At 32.2% G+C, this 25,156-nt stretch overlaps 2 protein-coding genes across 6 annotated transcripts in view; both read right to left on the bottom strand.

Moving 5' to 3' along the window:
- Window positions 1-8,832, bottom strand: part of LOC115890290 (neuronal acetylcholine receptor subunit alpha-7-like) — a 28,585-nt gene extending 19,753 nt beyond the window's left edge. The window contains exons 1-3 of the mRNA XM_030910468.1: window positions 8,715-8,832; window positions 3,882-4,051; window positions 3,784-3,828 (exon numbers count right to left, since the gene is read on the bottom strand). Of these exons, the coding sequence (XP_030766328.1) occupies window positions 3,784-3,828; window positions 3,882-4,051; window positions 8,715-8,757 (258 nt within the window). The 5' untranslated portion in view covers window positions 8,758-8,832. The remainder of the gene's footprint in view (window positions 1-3,783; window positions 3,829-3,881; window positions 4,052-8,714) is intronic.
- A 6,661-nt stretch (window positions 8,833-15,493) lies between these two features.
- The window catches only part of LOC115890324 (zinc finger protein 608), a 265,426-nt gene continuing 255,763 nt past the window's right edge, over window positions 15,494-25,156 (bottom strand). For all 5 annotated transcript variants that reach the window (XM_030910499.1, XM_030910501.1, XM_030910500.1 and 2 more), the window contains 5 exons: window positions 24,616-24,756; window positions 24,066-24,449; window positions 23,560-23,940; window positions 21,586-23,493; window positions 15,494-18,184 (listed from right to left, as the gene is read on the bottom strand). In XM_030910499.1, the coding sequence (XP_030766359.1) occupies window positions 18,120-18,184; window positions 21,586-23,493; window positions 23,560-23,940; window positions 24,066-24,449; window positions 24,616-24,756 (2,879 nt within the window). In that variant the 3' untranslated portion in view covers window positions 15,494-18,119. The remainder of the gene's footprint in view (window positions 18,185-21,585; window positions 23,494-23,559; window positions 23,941-24,065; window positions 24,450-24,615; window positions 24,757-25,156) is intronic.

Raw genomic sequence — 25,156 nt, 5'->3', positions numbered from 1 at the left:
AGAGAAAATTATTTCTGTTTTTGTTTGCCGTTGTTCTTAGCGACCGCTATAGCAGCGCCAGATCGCGTAAAACGGTCGCGACCCAAAATAATTTCGCGACCTAAAATTTTTACGAGCTTTCCAATCTAAACTTGTTGCATTTATCTATGTGAGAATGTATTAAACGTAGCGTCAAAAAATATGTACCTATGTTATTTTATATCTGAAAGGGTGCAGAAACGCGTTTATAGTGTGTAGGTTTAATTCATTCTTACATATTATATCATTACCTACAGGCTTGGTGCATTTCAGTTGATTTCAACAAATTCCGTCAACAGCGCTTCAACGGCAAAAATCAGAAATGATTCCTACCTTTTTCAAGCCGCCGCGCCGGCCGTCATTTTGATCGCATTAAAATAATATTGAAATCGTGGTTTTGTCATAATATTTAAGTATTTTAGTTTTTTGCTAGAGCAGTTATTGCGACCATAAAACACTCTGGTACGAGGTTTGTGGGATGTGACGCTATTTCGAGTAAAAAATAAGTGAAAAAAAAATCGAACTAGGCGTCGCCACCGTCTTGTCGTGTTGTGACAATTTTAAATGTTAATAAAATTACCGAAAAAATTTTAACGCATAAAGGAGAGCGTATGGCATTGTTGGCTGCAATAACATTCAATAATTCAACTTTCCCGGATATTCAACACTCCCGAAACAAAATTTTATAGCTTCGTAGTTTCTCACACCGATTTCATCAAAAGCAAAAATGGATTGGACTGGTTCGACGAAACAAGTGAATAAACAAAGTGCTGGTTACATAATCAAAAAATTAAAAAGACATGAGAGGATAAAATATAATTTGCAATATTAATGGTATACTTTTTTTAATCAACTACCCAGACAGCACAGTGACATTTTAAAGACATCTATAAGACAACTTGTTTTAACATTACTGACATCTCAAAGACGTCTATTTTCGCCTTTAGACGTATTAAAGGTATCTTACCAACGTCTGATGTTAAAAAACCCAACATCTTTAAGACGTCTTGAGTACAATGTCTTTAAGATATATTTTAACAATGTACTTAAGATGTCTTTTAATATGAATGAAAATGGGAGACAATGGTGAATTATAAAATAAAACATCTTCTTGGACTGGCATTGTCTTTAATTTTTAAATTAAGCATGTTTCTCTCAGATGTTACACTGACCAATATGAAGTGAACAGTTAACATTTTATAATAGTGATATATCTGACCGAAACGTTATGTATTGGTATTTTCTTCTTGGACAACCACTTCAGATGTGTTATCATGCGCATCTAAAATATGAATCATAGAAATAAGATAATTGTTCAAATATATCTAACAACCTAAATGTTTTAAAGTTACCTGGCTTACCTACAATATCAGCTTTAACTTCTTTGGTCAACTTTAATGATGAAATTTTGGTAAATTCTCTGATGAAACTTTATATCACGTCCCTTTGCCAAACGGTTTTGCGCGCCTTTTTACAACTTACAACAACGACAAGAACAAACATTTTCCGCGAGGTTTTCCAGAGATTTTCGATCAGATAACCTCACATCAACCACAACCACAGAAGATAACTGTCACGCCTGTCAATCGTCATATTTGCGCCTATAAATTAAATCATTATAATGTTTTTATTTCTGTTAAGATTATACCATATATCTGTCATATTATACCAGATTATACTCCCCTTTTTTATGATTATCGTCTACTTTAGAAAAAAAACGAGATAAATAGAAAAAATTAAATTTAAAATTTCTAATCATTTCTAATGTCATTTTAGAGACGTCCTGAAAATGTTTTATTTCGTCATCTTATGAATATCTTTAAAATGATGTCCAAAAGTTGTGTTATTTTAGTCTTTAGGCGTTAGGACCTAATTAAGATATAAAAAAGACGTCTTTAAGATATTATGTGCTGTCTGGGTAGTAATTAAATGTTTTATGAACATCTTCTAAAATTATAATTATGTACCTTTAAAACATTTCGTTATAGCCGAAATAGTCCCAATTATGCCCCACTAGCAAAACCAAAAAATTAAAACTATGCTCGTTACCGTAATTGAAATTGAACTGATCTAAAAAGTTTTTTAACTGGAATAATATATTATAATAAGTTAGACCTTCTAAAGATATCAAAATATTTCCTTTTTTTATTTTTAGAATTTTCACAAATTATACTTCCTAACACTTTTACAACAAATTTTTCGTATTCTCGCTATTTAAACCCGTGTATTTATAAGTAGGAGTTGTTTACGTTATTCTCCGATGGTGGCAGCACCGGCGGAGAGTGCACCAAGCCTATACACCTTTATAAAATATTAAAAACAAAAAATGCCTAAAATATATATGTTAGTACTAATTAGTACTGTTTTTTATTGAATAAATAGTTACATTAAATTTTCACGAAGGAAGCTGATGTATGATTATAGTTATTTAATTTAATAAACCATTTCCTGACGTTACCAGTAATATTTGCATTTTGAATATAACACACCAAAAATACAGGATTGCCATTGCACTACAAAAATTTATCTATGTAGTAATATTTTAATAACATTATAAATGTTTCAAATGTATACCGTGTGACAAAATAAAAATGACGTGAAATATATCGGTAAAGTTCGAATTATAAAGTCTAGGGTAATATGTTATATGTTTCTTAAATAAATGTTTTTGAAAAGTTCGTATACCGGGTGCGTCTCAAAAATAGCTCAGCCCTATAACTTTTTTATTTCTTTAAATAAAAAATAAATAAAAAAAACGAGAATTGATATGTAAGTATATGACATAAATTATGATTGATTGACGTAATCAATTGTTTTCTGTCACTTCCTATTTCACGGAAAATTACTACAACTTTTGATATTTAAATGGCACCCTGAATAGCGTGACATATGATATGTCAACTTTTGACATTCTTGCTTAAAAAATCCTATTTTAAATTCCAATCTAGAGTGCCATGGCTATGTTAAAAACTGCAATAAGGAGCCTTCGGAACATAGATTTGATCGTCTGTTTTACGCACTGTTTCTTGTCCTGGCCGGTTAAAAGATTACCAAATCGTATTTTTAACCATTTTTTTTCAAATAGAACAAGGGTGGCTCATTAGCATATATTAAAAAAGCTATATTTTTCTAAGAATAATTTGGTACCGCACACTTGGTATTTCGAGTCAAATTTATGGCACATTTATGACCAGGGCACTCTAAATTAAAATTTAAAATGCTATTTTTTTAATTCAAAACGTCAAAAGTTGACATATGCTATGTCATTCTATTTAGTCATTTTCTATCAAATTAAGCTAAAAAATACCAAGAATGTCATTTAAAAATCAAAAGTTGCAGTCATTTCCAGTGAAACAGGAAGTGGCCGAAAAGAATTGAATACGTGAATCAATCTAATTTATGTTATATACTAACATACCAAATCTGGTTTTCTTGTCAGCAAAAATAAAAAATTTATAGGGTGAGCCACTTTTGAGACGCACCCGGTATTTAAATTGTAGTTTTTTAATGTGGATCCAAATTTTAAATAAATGTGTATTTGGTAGATTTGTAAGTTTATAATATATACAGGTATTTTATTGTTTACCCTTGTTTATATAATATATTCCAAGGGGTGTCTCACTATTGGAATTACATGTACATTTTCTTGGCAGTCTTCTTCGTAGTCATCGGCAGTCGCTTGGCAGGAAAATTATATTTTGGCAGTACATGTACATTTTTACCTCAGTGAGACACCCCTCGATATATTCTTAGCATTTTACTTACTGTAGGAAACCAGGCATCTATGCTCAACGTATGCGTAAAATGATCCTAAAAACATGTAATCAACAGTTTTCATCCCAACGTACATTTTAAAAACTCACATAAGTAAAATACTTTAGCAATAATCGAAATGATACGGTTGTGGCGTTCCGATGATCTTTCACCGATCTTACGGAAGTATCATAGTCACATAGTAACGCTGATCTAAGTCTGGCAATTGTGGTGGATCCCGAACTATTGGGACAATTAAACCTTTCACTTTCGGCAATCACTGAAACAGATAAATTTCCTATTTTTGAGTCCTTCTATACTTCTTCCACTATCACAGTTGCCATCATAAATTAAACAAAAAAATACAGAACACCATACCTATCATAATCATTTATCAGAATACACTACCATTGTTATAGCGTATATTGGTCAAGATATTATTTACGGTAGTTGGCTGTGACATCTGAGTATTTGTATTCATTGTATCATGAGAGACATCCTTATGATACAATGAACAACTTTAAATAATTTTTATCCAGTTTTAAAAAATTAAACCATTTCATTACAAATTACTGAAATAAGCTAAAGTGTTTCCTGAAATGATTATGATTTTTTATATATTATGTTCAATTGCCTTAAACACAAACCTACTATACCGGGTGCGTATCCTATAACTTTTAATTTTTTCAGATAAAAAACGACATTTGGTATATTAATATATGCCATAAACTAGGATTGATTGACGTATTCAATTTTTTTGTCACTTCCTGTTTCGCCGGAAATGACAACAACTTTTGATTTTTAAATGGCACCATCGGTATTTTTTACTTTATTCGATAGAAATGACACTGAATAGAATGACATATCATATGTAAATTTTTGAGATTTGCGACAAAAATAGATTTTATCGTCCAATGTTTTTCGTGTCTTATCCTGACTGATTAAAAGATGTCCAAATCGTATTTTTATTCATATCTCAATTTTCTCAAATAGTACCAGGGTAGCTCACTATAGCTATTTGGAAAATGCATATTTTACGAATAATTTGGTACCACACACTTGGTATTTCTAAATTATTATAGTCAAATTGTCGTTATGAACCGCATGTTACAATTTCAAATAAACCATATGCGAAATATCTAAAGTTGACATATGATATGATATAAAGTAAAAAATACCGAGAGTGTCATTTAAAAATCAAAAGTTGTAGTAATTTTCTATGAAACAGCAAGTGACCAAAAACAATTGAATACGTCAATCAATCCTAATTTATGTCATACTTACACACCAAATATCGTTTTTTTTCTGAAAAAATAAAAAAAATTATAGGGGTGTATACCTTTTTTCAGACGCACCCGGTATATTATATATGTGTGTGTTTAAGGCTATTGTTAATACAACCCCCAAAAGAATTTTGCACGCCCCAAAGAATATATTTTATCATACAAGTTTATTATTTTATAATACCGTATGAACGACAAAAAGCGGCGTCCAGTTGGTTTAGAAATGATGCTCGATAACATTTTGATAATAAAAGATGGATTATTAAAAAAATTATATTTTTTGAGTCAGAGGCGCATATACGGGAGGGTTAATGGGGGTAATTACCCCTCCCAGAATGAAATTTATAACTAAGAAAATCTGTTATAAAATAAAATTGTCAGAAAATAAATTAATAATATCCTTTGAATAAGAAAACTAAGGAAGGAGCATAATGCTATCCATGTATTCATGCATGGTGGGCGGAAAAAGGACTCTATGGTGGGGATCCTTGACAGTTCTGTTTAACGATTCATTTGACACATTTGAATTTGATTTGAAATTTTGTTGATTTGTCAGTCTTTACGGAGCTTATTTTATGTTATTTGTTATTTATTCTACTACTGATAGTTGTATAAAGGTAGTAAATCTAGATGGAAATTGTGGCAGAACTTAAATTAACAGTGACACTATCGCGATTTATCGAAAAAGACTCTAAAATAGTTGGTTGTGTAGCGTGCGGTAGATCTCGGCAAAAATCGAGTGAAATAATGGAACAACTTTTCGCTAGTAAGTGACTATATAATATACATACGTGTAGTAAACCGATCATTTATGAAATTCACTTAAATTAACTAATTATATATTTTTTCCTTGCATTTTTGCTTTTATTTACTACTTGTCAAAGATTAGATGTCAAAGAATTTAGATACGTCAATTTAATTTACCAGATTTACCTGCTTCAGTAGCGTATCGGATGTTTGTGTTAATAAATAATTATTATAACTTATCTATTTTTATTAAAATTATATATTTTTGTAACAATTTTAATAACTACCAACATTTATTCAACGTCAAATAAAACAACATATTATTGAGTCTACCCCACGTCTACCCTACATTATAGTTTTACATTTTTTAAATAAAATTAGAACGGCACTGATAAACCGGAATTTAAGTCGGCCATATTTGAGGCCCATCGCGGTGGACCTAAGATTTTTGATATGCTCCTTCCTTAATATCAATCAAAATACACACACACTTTTGACCGTAACCTATTACTTTATTTAAATATTGCCACTACCCCTCCCAGACTCAATCTCTGGATGCGCCACTGTTTTTTTTTTTTTGAGTTTATAGTATTTCAAATTGTTTAACGGTTTTGCAAATATTCGCTTTTTTTATTACATAAGGCTCTTTCAACGATAAAATACCAACTGATATTGACACAAGATACAGATTTTGAAATACTTTGAATTCAAAAAATATTCGTTTTTAACTATTTTCCATCTAACAAAGGAATACTATAGAGGGTGTTCCATTTAAAAAATCATCCCGATCCATTCACACTTTTTTGAGCCACCCTGTAGAAGTTAAAATATTTTCTTGAAATACATCCTAACACATACTTTAGGTTGGCACTTACAAAATTCCTATTTTTTTATTATAGGGCCTACAGATGCCCGACGCACTGTTTGGGGGCCGTATGAAGCATTAGGAACGACTTGAATCGTGGCAACCCCTATTTTTCATAAGCAACTTTTTCATAGATACCCTTATAAAATCATGCACAGAATAAAAATAGATTTAATTTGAGATATAAATGATCAAAAAATTTTATGAACGTAATGTCGTCTCCAAAAACAGTTATTATTATTATTAATTAAATATATTACGGCAACTTTTTGATTGGAACCCTGTTAATATTAAGTGCATTTCCTTATTAATAAATATACAGGGTAGTGCGAACTGTATTCCGGAAACTTCGGCAGCATATTCTGCAGATAAAAATAAGTAAAATAGTTCGTATAAAGGTATGTCCTAAAATGCTTAGTTTCAGAGATACAGGGTGTAGAAGTTTCATTTTGATTTAGATTTTTTCCAAATAATTTCTGTGAAGTAACGTGAATATTTGGATGAAAATTGGTGTCTGGAAGTTTTTTTGGCATGAGAAATTTGATTTTGATGTCAATATGCTTCCTATTTGTAGGGGGTGCCACCTACATGTGTTTCAACTGTTTTGAACAGTAATAACTTTTCGTCCGTACCTGTATAAAACTACTGAATTAAAAATATACATTTCCGTGACTTTTTACGTAAAAAATGTCTCTTGGTAAAAATCGCTGCGAGCAACCGTTCTCAAGATATTTAGAATGTAAATAGTCAATACATGTTATTATTGCGAAAAATAAACACGGTGAGTAGATAGTTATTTCACTGAAATAATAAAATTTGGAAAATTTTTATTTTTTTTAAATTAATCATAAATTTTCCTGCAAAAAATGACGATAAAACAGTTTCTGTTGAACTTTTAGCACAAAAACATTTCAAGTTTATGATTTCAGTCTAATAACTATTTAGCCAACGTGTTTAATTTATGTCAATGATGACAGGTATTGATAATTTCGATTCCAAATATCTCGAAACCCATTACTCGTAGTGATTTTTACCAAGAGAATTTTTTACATAAAAAGTCACGGAAATGTATATTTTTTAACTCAGTAGTTTTATACAGGTACGGACGAAAAGTTATTACTGTTCAAAACAGTTGAAACACATGTAGGTGACGCTCCCTACAAATAGGAAGCATATTGACATCAAAATCAAATTTGTCATGTCAAAAAAATCCCAGACACCAATTTCCATCCAAATATTGACGTTACTTCAGAAATTATTTGGAAAAAATCGAAATAAAAATGAAACTTCAACACCCTGTATTTTCGAAACTAAGCATTTTAGGACATACATTTATACGAACTTTTGTACTTATTTTTATCTGCAGAATATGCTGCCGAAGTTTCCGGAATACAGTTCGGACCACCCAGTATATACGGAAAAATTAAGTTTTGATTAAAAATATGTTAAATTAGTTTCCAAAAATGTAATAATATATCGGATGTTCCATTTAAAAAAAAAGGTGCCACCTTTCAATTGATGCGGCAACACTGTGACGCTGAAAATAGTTTATATAGTTATACAGATGGAGTCTGTCTTTATGTAAAAATTAATGTCTAACTTTCCCTCGTTATTTCTTAATCAACCTATATTTTGTAAATTATACTAAGATAAATAATGTAAAAAGTGGTAAGGAATGAAATGCATAGTATAAAATAGGTATTGAAAGCTAAGTACTGTCACTTTACTTTGAATTGTGATAGACATGATTCAGTATTGATACTAAAAGGATTTTAAAGTTCCAAAAAAGCTTTATTTAATTTAACTTACTCAACGTTTCCTGTCAGATGTATCATTGAACGAAACGTTGTATAAGTTAAATAAAATAAAAATATTGGAAGTTCGTAATTGTTTTACTAAGTACTGTCAGTTAACGTACACCCCTAAGAAGAACCGCATAGTTAGTAATCTTGGACACTTATTTGATATCTGCTGTCCTTGGTTTTCTTTATAACTATAATAACCATAGTTGTGTACAATACATACACATATTTAAATCAATCACTCACCTAATCCGGAAGCGAGGAGAACCAGCACAATGAAATGGTACATGTTCGCGTACGATTGTCACTATACTGAACAGAAAAACAACGCTCTGCTCCAAGTAAAACAATACTTGAAAATGCATCCACCCCTCAGACAAACCGGGTTTAACAGAAATTTAATCGACTTATTTGAACAACACCTACTGCTCTAATTTCATTATTTTTCTAAAGAGAGACCCTCATTTTGTTTTCTTTGAAAAATATATGAAATGTCGCAGAGATTTATCCGTATCAAATATAATAGATATTATTTCAAAAAATTCAAATAACTAAAAAAGAAACAAAGTAACTCTTTTATTTGTCCTTTTTATGAGTACAGTGACTAAAATATTCTATACATATACTTTTTATAATTTATATCATATCAGAAAAATTGCCCGAAAATAATTGGTCGAAGGAAAATTGACCAAAAGCCAATCACCGAAACAAAGATTGTCCTAATAAAATATTTTACGAAAATATAATTCTTTTAAAAACATTTTACCAGACACAGAGTCAGTGAAAAGGGAAGAAAAACTGTTACCTGTTTTTTTTAATATGTCGTTTGTTTAGTTTTTATTTAATGGACCCTATATTAGAGCAATCTTTTGCCAAAAATCGACATTTCTGGAAATGTTTATTTCTGTCAACCGTTTCCTGTCAATATTTATTTTCGGGTAATTTTCTTTTCGGTCGATTGTTTTCGGGTAATTCTCCCTCGCTCAATTGTTTTCAATGTTTCAGTTATAATTGCTTCAGTTCTTTGTATTTTTTTAAAACAAAGTTCTAAACAACTATGAACCTTAAATACTGCATTACTGTGAAGATTTCAATAATTAAAGCATTATTTAACTGTATGATATATTACAATGAGTATTATCTAAAAACCTTTCTCATATATCTCATTTTCTCTAGTATGTATCGTAAGTAGAAAAGGAAAACTTCTAAATAAGTAATTAAAACACAAATCGGGTGTTTGTATTACATTCATATATTGCTAATACCTTAAAAAATAACCATATGGCTAAATTCTGGGTATTTGTCAAATAACTATAAATATCTAATGTTAATGGGGGTTGTGGCGGGTTTGCTTGTAAAGACCGACTAAAACCATTACCCCTGTTTTTCTCTGTCTCAGGTGAGGTTGGAACTGCCTTAAGACATTACATCAACCTCATGTATCCTCTATTGCTTATGTCTATATTTTTCCTCCTATCTTTTTCTTCATTATATTTGTCATTAGTCTGCTGATACTTTTCCACTCGTTCTCGCCTAGAAGGACTTCTGCTACATTGTCTTTCGTAATTGTATGCCCATTCGCGTTGTACGTTTGTACCCAGTGTGCTTCAAACTTTGGCCATACAAACAATGTGTATCCTCGGGTAACAACCATTTCTACACAAAACGAACAACATGCATCCTACTGTTTTTTTTATTCTTTGCAGGTATGAGCCAAAGACCCCATGTCCAGCCGTAACTTGTGATGTATAAAAATTCATCTTACCACATTTTCTTTCGCACCATTTTCTAATATCTTTGATGAAAGTCTTGACCCACCTTTGATATCCATGCCATCTTGTTTGCCACTGTACGTAAGTAACCTGCTTGGTCCCGTTCTTCCACCAGCAGTTCTATTTCTATTGGAGCCATTCCTGCGAGAGCTGTAACTGCTTCTCTTGAAGCGGTTCTGTAAGCCGATATGATGCTTATTGCCATTCTACGGTTAAGTCGTTCTAATAAACAGTGGCGGCTCATCAGATGCAGTAGGTGAAGGGGCACTTCACCGAAAAAATTACTCAAATTAAAGAAATAACTTTACTGTTTAAAATATTAATTTAGTTTAATATATTTACATGCATCTAAATAATAAAATGGTATTTTTTTATAAGTTATTTATTAATTATTTTCCGGGCGGACCTCTGCATAATAGCTCCACCGCATCGTTAATTCCGGCCGAAAAACGTGACGTCAGCCTAGCGGCAAATGTAAATCCCCACGCCCCGTAGGTTTATTATCGGCGACCGATGTACTTGTATCTAGCCCCAGCAAGCAACTATTAAGCACGACCAATCACGTTAGAGTTTTTAAAATACACAAATGAATTAATACCCTCCAAATAACCACGCTAACCAACCTGATTGGTCAAGCTTAATAGTTGCCTGCTGGGGCTAGACACTTCTGACCGATGTGAATAAGTTTTTGGTTTTGGGCATTTCTCTTCTTCTTCCTTTTGTTCAGGAAATGCGTGACGGCGGCGCATAATTTATGCATTTATGCTAATATTCGTCTACTTCGGCGAGTAATTAACCGTGTAAAGACTGTAAAGTTGTTGTTGTTACTTATTGTTTGTCAATGGATTTTGTTGATTTAACTTGTTAATTTTTGCCGATATTTGCTGTTTGTTTTGTTGTTGTGTTTTAAAACTGTTTTGTGTGTGTATGTGTTAAAAAATGAACCCAATTAATGAATTGGTGTACAATTTATTGGAAACTCCCTTCAGACGGTGGACAGATGAAGATAAGAGGGATGTTTTATCTCAAGGGCGACCAACTGACACTTTAACCATAAATTGCAAAAAAGAAATAAGAAAAAGTGGTAAATCTTATAATATTAAATTTAAGTCTTCCTGGTTTTCTGATTTTAATTGGCTATGTAGTAGTATTGTTTTACAAAAATTATTTTGTTGATCGTGTTTACTATTTTCTAATAGACATTTGGAATAAAGAAGGGTTCACCGATTTCGTAAATTTAACAAGATCTTTGCATAAACGCGGGGATTCTGCAGAACATTTAAAATGTCAGTTAAAGTTAAAAAATTAAAAAAATCAAAATACAATAGCTGATGCTTTAGAAAAAAACGTTCGACTCTATAAGCTTAATTTTAATGAAAATCTTCGTTTAAATAGACTTTAATGAATATAATTAATTAAATGACGATATTATTGATAAGTTTGCATAAATAAAGAACAGAAAAATTGAGCTTATTTACAAAAATTAGTAAGGTTAGTAATATAAATAAGTCAAATTTATTTTGGTTAACATTGCTTAGTAAAACATTAATGTAATAATAATTAATGTAATAATTGAATGGCTCCTCGGTTGTAACCAACAATTTTTTCAATATCGAAATTTCAGTGACGAAACCCAGGATAAAACGCTATACCTATGAAAATTACGACCTTATTTCACTGAAATCTCTATTTTGAAAAAATATCGGTTACAACGTTTTTCGAGGAAGCCATTCAATAATTATAGTGTTCGCCATAAAGTTGGATCCATATGGACGGTTTTTTTGGTATTAGAGTTTAAAAAAACTTTTTGTGGCTATCATTTCTGCTTTAAAACAACTTAAAATGCACCAAGTCAAAGTTGAAACATAATTTTGTTAGTTACTTTTTTTAAATAATAATAATTTAACCAATTTTTAAAAATTTCTTTTAAATATTTTGTATTTGACTGATCCCAGATGTTAGCTGTCAACTTTGGCTTGGTGCATTTTAAGTTGTTTTCAAAGTAGAAGTGATTGCCACAAAAATATTTTTAAAAACTCCATATGGATCCAACTTTATGGTGGACACTGTATATAATGTTTATTATATTTAATTTAAATTTAATTGTATTTTCACCGGAATGCAAAATAATGTGTTTATCGAAAACTGGTTGTATCTCTTTTTACTTAATGCGTTTTAGCCCAAACTAAAACGAAAATATTATAGGTATTAGTGTATAAATAATAACAAAAAAAATGTTAACAAAATGCCAAATGCAGCAAAAAATTTTCAAATATTTTAAGAAATGTTGACAAAATGGTGAATGCGCCAAAAAAAATTTCGCCTGCAGGGCGATTTAAAAAAAATTAACTCTTCACCTAATTTTTTACCCACGAGCCGCCACTGCTAATAAATCCCGATAGGATTTAAACTTTAGCACCGATTTCCAAACGAGTCAAAGAAAAGATTTGGACAGACGACATCCAAAAAATGACAACATTCAATTTACCTGTTAATTAAAATGACAGACAACACTGTCACTGTTGGGTATCCTCTCATTGCATAAACTATATATATTAAGATTCTATACTAATACTAATATTAATACTATATTACTCACACTAAAAAAAGTTGCGTACAAAATCTCCAAAAATGTCCTATGGGTATTTCGCCACTGTATGTTTTGTCCGTTAAGCAAATTTGTTTATTAGTAAATCACTGATGACAAGCTGATCTCCGTTGGATTAACGCAGCAGTGTTTACAAAAAATAACTATTTTATTTTGTAGATTTTCTTACAGTGGCGAAATACCCATGGGACTTTTTGGAGTGATAAATCCGCCACAGAAGTATAAACATTTTTTATCTTGTTAAAATTATTACCTTGATTTCTATTTTTCACTTTTCGTTTTGTTATTTATTTAATATATCTGAATATTGTCGCATTGTCGCCAAATAGTCCTGATACTAACATGGCTTTATGACTCAGATGCAAAAAAAACGCAACAAAAATATTTTTCGTCAAATTTAAAGTAGTATGTTATACAGGGTGAGTTTTAAAAAATGTCTATACCTATGTGGCGGATTCATCTATCCAAAAATATCCTTATGGGTTTTTCGCCACTGCACTGCAAGAAAAATCTACAAAATAAAATAGTTATTTTTTGTAAACACTTCTGCGTTAAATCTAAACGGACGCTGCTTGTCAGAAGTTGTGTTTACAGTAATAAAAATTTGCCTAACAAAGAAAAAAATGCTTAACGTTTCGGAAAGTTTTCTCTTTCCGTCGTCGGAAGCAAAAAAATATAAAGAATCAAGAAAAAAACTATTTAAAATATTTAAATTGAACTATTCGAGAACACTTTACTTTTTAATACAGATACTACAAGAAATCGTTGACGTTCTGTTAAAATGTAATGTAAAGTTATAATATAATGTCATTTTAACAGAACGTCAACGATTTCTTGTAGACGTATCTGTTTTAAAAAGTAAAGTGTTCTCGAATAGTTCAATTTAAATATTTTAGTTTTTTTTCTTGATTCTTTATATTTTTTTGCTTCCGACGACGGAAAGAGAAAACTTTCCGAAACGTTAAGCATTTTTTTCTTTGTTAGGCAAATTTTTATTACTGTAAACACAACTTCTGACAAGCAGCGTCCGTTTAGGTTTAACGCAGAAGTGTTTACAAAAAATAACTATTTTATTTTGTTGATTTTTTTGGCAAAATGTATATTATAAATACTACTAATTGCCCTAGAATTTGATATCTATAGAAGAAATGCCACTACTTGCAGATACATTCCTAATGAGTCATATCATAGTGTTGAACATAAGATGGCTAGTTTAAATTTGTTAGTTCATAAATTACTTAGTTTGTCACTTACAAACGAAACCATTTTTTTACCGTAACTTTAAAACACCTTTGCAATAATTTTGTGAGCAAATTTTCCTAAAACATTATTTTTCTGACAATGTCTCCTGAGCATTTTGTTGTTTTTTTTGATCATTTCAAAACATGCCTTGGTTATTTTTTAAGAGCGAAATTAATTTGCCACCAACAACTTTCGATTATCATTACTTTTTTATGTTATTTTTCAACATGACGAGGTGGCTTTGGTGACTATTGTCGTAATGTCATATTACCTTGCGTTAGATACTCTACACTAAGTTAAAAAATGTTAAGTGTGATGTGTGTGTTATGTGTAAGAGTAACATATAGTCCTGGTTTTAATAAAAAAAATAATAACTATAACAATTAAAACTAACGATATTAAAGAAAACATCTGTAATAATAAAGTATATCAAACAGAAAAAAACTTGTAAAAATACCCTAATACTTTGTATCGCCTCCCTGGACTGCTATTGATACGCGAAAGCTCTGCCTGTAGACGTACGTCCACTGTCAATGAGGCTGCATAAATATCTTACGTTGTTTTCCCATTCTTCTTTAAGAACTCAGCGAAGGACTCAGTTCATAGTAGTATATAGTTCACGTTCACAATAATCACCAGTCACCTCGTCATATTGAAAAATAACATCAAAAAGAAATGATTTTGAATTGCAAATTGTTAGTGGTAAGTTTATTTCGCTTTTAAAAATTAACCAAGACATGTTTTGGCATGATCCAAAAAACAAAATGCTCAGGAGACAGTTCTGAACCAAATATAGTGTTTTAGGAAAATGTACCTACGGGATTATGGCACAGGGTTTTTAGGGTAAAAAACAACTCTTCAATTAACCCTTTATAATAAGCCAAATACTAAAATTTATAAAAAACTGAATTTATGAATTAAAGTTGATATATTTGTAGAAAGTTTGCTAAAAAATCATTAAAATATGACTAAAATATAACACTTTAAATTTGACGAAAAAATTCTCCGTTGCGTTTTTTTTTGCATATGAATGTATAAAATTATATTTTTTATTATCTATCTACAAATTTGTGTGCTTCTCTCCCAAAAATGTAATCCATACTGATAAACTGATAGACAACTTATTCAGTACTATCTGGTCAGCTTACTCAGTCTTAGCTTTTTTTTGAGTTAGCTATTGTTTTTAAACACCTACCCAAGACTTCGATTACCGATTGGGTAAACAAGATGATATTGAGTTTTGGAATAACATCAAATATTTAATTTATATTTTAGTTTATTTAATTTATAAATGTGTGTCAAAATGAATTTGAAGTATTTTACTGTAAATATTGGTTGTTCTGATCATAAATTAAAAAACATAATTAATTATTAGGAAATATAGGGAATTAAATAAACAAACATTCTTGGATCCATGATTTTTTATTAAGCAACTTTACACATAAGCCTCTTGTAGTCTGTACAGAAGGTAATTTTCTGTATAATTAATTTAGCTTCTGCGATCATCAAAATTATTTCATTTTATATTTTAGTTTATCACAATATACACTACAACTAAATATAACCTTAAATATATAAATAAAACATTTATCTAATAAAAAAATCTTAACAGAATTTAATATACACAAATACATGAACATGTCTAACAACAACATATAAATTAAAATATTGTCATTATCGCGCACGCGTCTCAATAAATATAACTTGTCATGACCGAGGAAGTTTATGAGACAGGACCTTTTTATGTACAGAATATTACAGGTTGTACAGACTCCAATTTGTAAAGTAAAAAAAATATACAACAACGCCGTCTCAATAAAACTGAAACGACAATGTATTAAAGTACATGCGTCAATCTATCAGTGCTTTATTTTATTTCCATTAATCCTTAATCATATAAAATAACATGAATACATTTATAACCATTGCATATAAAGACTAAGGGAGGAGTTTAATACCATTTTTATATTCAAGCATTAGAAAAGAAATAGACGCGACGTTATGATACCTTATCAGTTTTGACTTTGTTATTAGTTTTATGCAATGTGACAAAATTAGAAATAACATTGTGTCAGAACTCGATGTTGCATTTTCGCTTCTATTTACAACTTATCAAAAATATAATTAGAATACTATACGTCAATTTGTCTTGGTTGTTTCAGTAGAGTAATACATATTAGTGTTATTAAATAATCATCATTTATTGGCTCAACCTAAAACAAAAATTATTGAGTCTACTTAATTTTAAATAAAATTAGAACGCCACTGATAAGCCGGAATATAAGTCAGTCATATTAACATACCTATGCTGATTTGTTGATAATATATATACTCTTTCCTTGGTCTTTTTACTCAATAAATAAATATATTTTATAATATATTCTGTTATTCTTAGACTTCTATACAGTTTACATGATCTAAGGCTGTATTAATATTGTAATCATTGCACCACAACTTTAGCATATTTGTTGTTTTATTTTAATTGATAATTATTATTTTTACTACAAAATGCAGGTAATATCAAATCTGTCTTTAAACCTAATTATGTATAGAAGTTCATAATGACAGTACAGAATATTTTATTAGTTCTTTATATTATATCACAATAAAATAACGTTTGGCAGTAGTATAGCCCCAGGTTTAGCTGTGCTTATAGCAGTGGCGTGCAGTGCTAATCAGACCAGGGTAGGCAAAAATTGGTATAAGTAATGATAAAATAAAAGTAGCATAAGTAATTAATTAATTATTATACTAATAACTTTTTTCTCTAAATTTTGGGAAAATGTTTCATATTTGGCACCGATCGGCACTGACCGAACTAATTACGCGTGACTTCATCATTCTATTTCTTTCTTACACATTGGCCTTCCAGTAACTGCAGTCTGCAGAGTACGTGATTCGCAAAGACACAGCCTTTACATTCCCGTTAGAGCCAATATAATGTAAATGAATCCGCCTTCGCGTAAATCATATGAAGCGCCTTTTTGACAAATATTAGATGAGAATTGACCCATAACACAGTAGTTGAGAATAATTTCAATTTATATTATGTACTCTCTAGAATAAAAATAAGATAAAAAAATGCTTACTGCTAATATTTGTGGGATTATTAATGATCTAAATGTAATTACGTAAAAAAAACAAATTTTAAGATTTTGTCTGGGTAGGCAACGCTTTTTTGCGTACATTAAATGCACGCCACTGGCTTGTGGTATTTAAAAAAAATAGTTTTATATAATTTTTTAAACTTTTTTTTATATAGAAAAGCTTTTCTATATTTAAAGTGACAGAATGGTTTACAGAAAATTGCATGCAATTTACTATTAAATATGCCTTAGGGTACAAATTACAAGAAAAAAAATATAGGATTTAATTTTTAATTTGCAATGTAATTACTTCTATTCTTAAACACACTATGTAAAATGCAAATATTAAAACTCCATTTTTGAGCAGTTTTAAAGACGCATGTACCTTTTCATCTTAAAGCAATTAAATAAAAAAGAAGACAAAAGTTTGACATTAAAAAATACATATACCCTAAATAGGTAAATTATCAGTCTACTACTTTTTACTATCTTATATGACTTTGATAAAGACATTATGCCTTTACACTATATACACAGAAAATAAATCATTTACAATACACGTTTGCATTGCAAAACAGCAGTGTTTCTATAGAAAATTAATTCGTTAATTATTCTATTTTGGGACACACCATCAGTCAGTCAGGTTCACTCTACAATCGTATCAAAGTGTTAATTATTTTGTTTAGTTTCCTTGTCGTCCATAAACATAGTCCTTTTGTACCTAAAAACACTTCACACATATATACGTTCACTGTTTACTTTTTTCATTAATTTTCCTTCTCCCGACGTTACTGTTGATACAGTGATTGTCGCCGACCAGTGGCGTGCCACAAAAAGAGGCTGAATGATATACAAAAATGAGCAGTGCACACTAATTAAACACATCTATTTGGAATGCTTAAAAGTCACTTTATGACACTGATTTAAATTTTGCTCCGGGCTTTCACTTGGTCGGGTAAGGATTTATTACTGTAACGGCTGCCGCCTGTTGACTAGCTAGTACAGTAGCTGAAAACAACAAAATAGCATTAATATTTTATCACTTCGATTTCTTCAATCTTAGGATACCTACATAGTAAGGCATCCCGATACGCTGCTCGCCGCGATGCATTCTACGCGCACTTACTCGCCGTTTTAAAACAGTGCTTAAAACGTGCGCGTAGGATGCATCGCGGCGAGCATCGCATCGAGAAGCCCCACTATTTTTGTACTCTTACACTACTTCGATAAACACTGAGCAGCAAAAGATGCAAGAAACGATTTTTTTTAATATTGAGATATGAAAAAATAATTTATATGGAGTCAATTGAAGTATACTTAATAAAGAAAATCTGTTAACATTACGAGGTGAAGAATATTTCTCAAAAAAAATCATTATAATAAAATAAATTATGAGTATTTCGACAGTAATGAAACACTTCCTTAAACTATTACACTGTGCTTTTTGTGTTTTTTATATAGAATAGCATTTAGGGTTGTTATAATAGGAACATGTAGAAAAAGAAAACCATGCTATGATATTTGTCATAATGTGATATCATCACAACAATCAAGAAGTACCAGCAGTCAAACCAAACTTATTTTTCATAACTTTTGTAAAACTGTTCAATACATAGACTTAAAATAAATATAGACTGAGCATCTCATTCATAAATAGCTGGAAAATGCGGTCAGACAATGTCTTGTTATTGTTGTGTTATTGTTTTAGGCTCTAACGAGTGCGACACGAGCGATAGATAGGTTGTCTCCGTCGTAACGGTCGTTCCCTGCCGACTCTGACGAAAAATGCAACACAGTCTTTCGTTCCTCAGTACACCTGAACTCTCCGTAGCATAGCCGGGTATTTTTTTAATTTTTAATGAAGCTATAATTAAATTTAAAATATATCCTATTTAACTTTTTAAGATTTAGGAGAGGTTTTTTAAATAAAAGTTTAGAAAAAAACGTCCAAAAACGATAAAAATAATAAAATACCTGTTATAGAAAAATTTTTAATAATCGAAATTACGTATTTAATTTTTGAAATTAATAATAAATTATTAATTTTAGTCAAACATTATCTAAAAATAAAAACAGGAACTATTCTATAGATATAATAGAATCGGCGACATGGAAACAGAAAAAACTTCATGATTGTTGTAATTCTTTTTCTGGTAAGTGATGTCTTATTATGTAAATTAGAGAAAAGCAAGCTTTTAGGAAGTGGATAAAATGAAAACTACATTTATTTAACTCGGTACTGTCTTTATTATACCGGCTGCGTCCCAAAAGTGGCTCACCCCCATAATATTTTTATTTTTTCAAATAAAAAACAAGATTTGGTATATTTGGTTTCTTGTAGACGTATCTTTTTTAAAAAAAGATTTGGTATGTTAGTATATGACCTAAATTTTTTGACATAGTTTTTGTTCATTTTCTGTTTCACTGGAAATGACTATAACTTCTGATTTTTAAATGGCACCCTAGGTATATCTATACTTTATTCGATATAAAATGCCACTCTGAATAGAATGACATATCATATGTCAACTTTTGACATTTTCGCATATGATTTAATTGAAATTGTAACACGCGGTTCGTAACGACAATTGGACTCGAAATACCAAGTATCAATATATTCATAAAAAAAATGCTTTTTCGAAATATGCTAATGAGTCACCCCTGTTTCATTTGAAAAAATTGATATATGATTAAAAATACGATTTGTGTAGCTTTTAACCAGCCTAGACAAGACGAAAAATGAAAAACGACCAAGACGAAAAACATTTTTCCAAGGCTCCTTGATTAAAACATAGTGTTTTTAACACCACCATGGCGCCCTGGATTGAAATTTAAAATACGATTTGTTTTTAAGCGACAATATCAAAAGTTGACATATGATATGTCATTCTATTAATAATAATTAAAAATGATTCATTTATGTCATATACCAACATACAAATCTATTTTTTTTTATCTGAAAAAAATAAAAGTCATAGGAGTGAGCCACATTTGAAACGCACGGACGCACCCGGTATATTAAAAAATAATGTTTCATAATGTAATATAATTTTAAAATTTATCTTGTATAATAACAAGGTAATAATTATGATTTTGTTACAAACACTTTTATATAAATGATTATGTAATAGAGAAAATTCTATTCTATTTCTATATTCATAAGCTTTCTACAACAACGCCACTGACTCCCAATTGATAAATTAAGAGTTGCCTACCGGTCGAAAGTCGTTTCGAGACTCAAATGGATTATTTGAGTCAAATTTTTTGCAAAGTTGGCATTGGCGAACCATATTTTATAGGTCTAGAATACAAAAAGTAAATAAAATAAACATTTAAGGACTACAAACTAAGAAAATGCAATAATACAGCCAGAGAGAAGTAGCGGCAACAATGCTTTACTACACACATGCGACGCGTACTACAAGATAATAGAAGAATGAACAGGCGACCTCGCCTCTAATCGGTGTTGCCATGTTGTAAAGGATTTATCCTTTTTACATAGTATTCGACTTATAATTAAGTAGTATAAGGACTATTTAATACATCTATGGAATATTAAAACATACTTTATTAAAATGCAGTATTAATATCTTAATATATGTGTATAACAAGTAAAAAAATATTGATAATATTAAAGACGTGACAACATAGGCTAGACGAGGAAGGTTTGGTCGGCTGCGGTCGAGCATACCCAGAAGTAAACATGTGTACAAACATGATTGTTGGACCGCGTTTAGATGTAAATAGTGTAGTCTATATTTTATTTTAAGTCTATGGTTCAATATGAATAAGTTGCACCTTTTAATGTGTTCTCTAGAAACATGTGTTCTACATACAGTTTTATACTTTATAAGTTTCGTATAAAAATTAGATTACAGTTGAGGGTTGGAACCTTTGGTGTTACACAGCAAAATAAAAACACTAAATCACCACAATACACCAAAACATTACAGTTGAGGGTTGGAACCTTTGGTGTTACACAGCAAAATAAAAACACTAAATCACCACAATACACCAAAACACTTTTACTTTTACACTGGACGCGCGTTTCGCTAACCATGTTAGCATAAAAGTAAAAGTGTTTTGGTGTATTGTGGTGATTTAGTGTTTTTATTTTTATTTTTACACCAAAACACTTTTACTTTTACACTGGACGCGCGTTTCAGAAGTAAACATGTGTACAAACATGATTGTTGGACCGCGTTTAGATGTAAATAGTGTAGTCTATATTTTATTTTAAGTCTATGGTTCAATATGAATAAGTTGCACCTTTTAATGTGTTCTCTAGAAACATGTGTTCTACATACAGTTTTATACTTTATAAGTTTCGTATAAAAATTAGATGAAAATCTTTTGCTCATAATTCATTCTTATTTTTAATTTTTATGATATTGAAATATTTAACTTACCTCCATATGGACCTGGATACATGGGATAGCTGAGTCCTACATGGGTGTGGTGATGAGTATGTACATGTCTCTGAGGCGGGGGTGATCTGGAGTCCTTGTTCTCTCCAGGAGTTTGTTTTCCATTCGAAGGAGCCGTTGTACTCGGCTGACTGGTAGGAGGAACGCTAATTTGAGCGGGACTTTGTCCAGTAGGCGGCGGATTATTAGTCGAGGGACTTGAACTGGCCACTGAAGTTTTAGGAGTTGGAGACTTGATAGCTCTCTCTTGCAGTTCGTGAATTTTGTGGGAAGAATAATACTGCGCGTGATGCTGAAGCATATCCAGCGTCTTGTTAGGGGGTTGGGCTCGCGAAAGGTCTTCTGGAGCGTGATACCGAGGTATCTGTGGATGTAGATACGGAGTACTGCTATAGGCTCCTGGAACCATGAGGCCACGATACACCGGATGGCTGGGGTCGAAAGGCAATGCGCCATAATGGGCTGACTGCATATAACCTGGGTGAATGTAGGCGTATTGTGAAGTAGGAGGAGGTGGAGGTCCTTGCGTTTCCATTGTAGGTTTTACACCCTCCTGCTTAATGTCCTTTTCTTTCTTATCCTCTATCTTAACTTCTTTAGACTTCATATTAGGACTGGGTGGCACCGCCATCTTATTTAATGAAGGATTATTTTGCTTACCAAGATCAGAAAGTGCTTGCTGCTGTAGCTGTTGCTCTTTTAAAATTTCTCCTTTTCGTCTTTGCTGTTCATAGGCATAATATCTTCTCGCATCTTCCTCGCGATGACCATGATGCTGAGATACCTGTTGCGGCTGCTGTTGTTGAGGAGGTTGGGGCGGCGGTTGACGGGAATACATGTACGGATTCATTTGGTTTTTAATTTCGATACTTTCTTTAATAATCTGATGATTTTCGTTTTGATGTTTGTCTTTATTCTCCGTCTGTTTTGGTTTTCCCGGTATAGGAACTTGAATGGGATTGGGAATTGGCGCCGGCTGCTTTACAGGTTGCTCTATAGGACTCGGACTTTCCTTCACTCTGTCTTCCTTATGTTTGTCATCCTGCTGAATAGGAACACTTCCATAATTTGGATCCATATTATACGGATATCCTGGCATGTAGTATGGATAATAATGCTGTTGAAGCATTTTCGGAGGATATTCTGAACCCTCTTTCTTTCCCTCTTTCTCACTCTGAGATTTATCTACCACTTTCTCCGATTCTTTGGGTTTGTTTCCAGGTTCTAACTGTTGCTGCTGTTGATTGGGAACAATATATTGATGCTGTTGCGTAGAATAGAAAGGGAAAATGCCATACTGGCTCATATGAGGAAGCGCCTGCCCGCTGTCAGTATTCTTGTCTGAATTTTTATTTTTGTCCCCGTCAGACTCCACAGGAGCACCGTCATCAGAAATATCTGAATAAGCTGGACTTTGGACTTCATCACGGCCACTTTGATCTAACCCGAATACCGGTTGGTCGGCTGGACTCGGATGAGGACTTCCAGCGGGAGACTTGCGATTTTTCTTCTTAAAACTTTGAGGTTTCTGTAAATTAGCACCGTTTTGAGGTTGAGGTGGTTGGGGCATCTGTTGAGATTTCTTATCCTCAGGCATTAGGGCCGAGGTAGGTTTAACCTTAAACTGAGACAATTTTACAGCTTGAGTGGGCGAAGGTGGGGGATGCTGATGAGGGGACAACTGTGAGTTGATTTGGGGATTGGAAGTATTCTGATTTTGGATGATAATATTTGGTGGCTGGCTAAAGGGTTGTGGAGAAATATGAGATTGTAATTGATTAGCAAAAGATTGCGGCTGCACGATTTCCTGCTGAGCAGGTACTTGATCGGTAACAGGAGCGCTTGGTCGACTTGATATGAGTTGACTGGTGTTCGTTATAGGAGAAACGACTGTAAAAAAAAAGACAATATATATAAATAGCAGACGATATAATACAACTTAAATTTTTCTCTTACCTTGAACTGGAGGTTTTACACTCGAAGAAAATAGGCCTACTCCTCCGGGAGGTGCAGAATATTCTTCGGAAGAACCATATCGAAGAATAGCCGGCTTAACCACTGCCTGTGGTTTTCCTGTAACAGCATCCACCATGGGTATACTAGGAGTACTAGTAGCTACTGCTGGCAACTCGTGAACGCTTTGAGGTGTGGCAGGTGAAGGAGGCGTGCTACCACCTTCATTGGTATTTCCAAGAATAGATGGTACCTCTATCGCGCTGCTCTCTTTCTTCACCGGCGTAGGAGGACTATCTTGGCTTTTTTCAGGGGATTTCACAGGTGTAACAGGACTAGGAGCTTCGATATTAGATTCGTCATTTTCTGACATCGAAGTTACGTCTAAAAAATACCAAATTGTTAATTTAAAATTACACATATAATTAAACAAGAAATTTCTGCACATAACACTGTCTCTGACATGTGACTGCGACGAAAAACATTGAAAAAAAAATCGTCATCCTTACCTTTAGTATCATCGTCCTCAGCTATAGATCCGTGCGCGTGAGACTGATGATATTTCAATCCGTTGATATGCTTGTACTTCTTGGAGCAATTCGGTTCCGGACATTCGAGTAATATAGGAGAAGGGGGCGGGCTGCCGCACGGGGCGGGCGTGGCCGTGACGGGTGTGGCTGTAGGTGGAACGACGATTTTCGCCTTTTTACCGTTGCCGGGGGGAGTTTCCTCTTCGCCTGCTCGACTCTTCCGCTTGTTGTCGGGTCGGGGAGGAACAAAAGGGGCAGGAGACGCCGGCGCGTTGGCAGGACCCGCCCCATTGGCCACGCCCCTACGGCCGCCCTTAACACCGCCACCATTACGAAGTTTACTATGTACGGAAGATCGGGTTTCTAAAAACAAATAAAAAATAAATTATACCAAAAAAATATTAAGAATTCTGGGCAAGATATAAGTATATTTAAAAAAGTGACTTTGTTAAGTATTTCTTTGTAAAGAGTGTGTGACCATTTTTATTTTCTTAAAGACATACTAAATATAAACTTCTGTCAGTATTACCTCTCCCTTTAGGAGTCCTACTATCGAGGTCACTAGTCGGGGAATCACAGAATCTTGGTGGCGCCCAGTCGTGTCTGGTGCAGTCTAAGAGAGTACCGACGTAGGTTTTTCCTCTCCACGTCACATTAACAACTAATACACCTAAAATAAAGACAAAAATAAATAACTCAACAATCTGTACTAAAAGCATTCCCCATTTCATTGAATCTGAATAGAACTGTATGTTGTAGTACATGCTTTAATCATCTGCTGATGATAATTATCGGATAAGCAAATCATACTCTAGTGTCTAGAGTAATAAATATTTATTTTACTCTAATGGAATTGTATTATGCGGGGTGCGTCTCAAAAGTGGCTCACTCCTATAACTTTTATATAGATAAAAACAGATAAAAAAACGAGATTTGGTATTTTAGTATATGACATAAATTAGAATTGATTGACGTATTCAATTTTTTTCGACCACTTCCTTTTCCTCCGGAATTGACCAACCCAACCAACTTTTGAGTTTCAAATGGCCCCCCCTCGGTATTTTTTTAAT

Source organism: Sitophilus oryzae, unplaced genomic scaffold (assembly GCF_002938485.1).
Source record: "Sitophilus oryzae breed Bouriz unplaced genomic scaffold, Soryzae_2.0 scaffold_860_pilon_pilon, whole genome shotgun sequence".
NCBI classification, from domain to species: domain Eukaryota; kingdom Metazoa; phylum Arthropoda; class Insecta; order Coleoptera; family Curculionidae; genus Sitophilus; species Sitophilus oryzae.
Note: the sequence above shows the minus strand (reverse complement) of the source record. Positions and strands in the feature narration are given on the sequence as shown.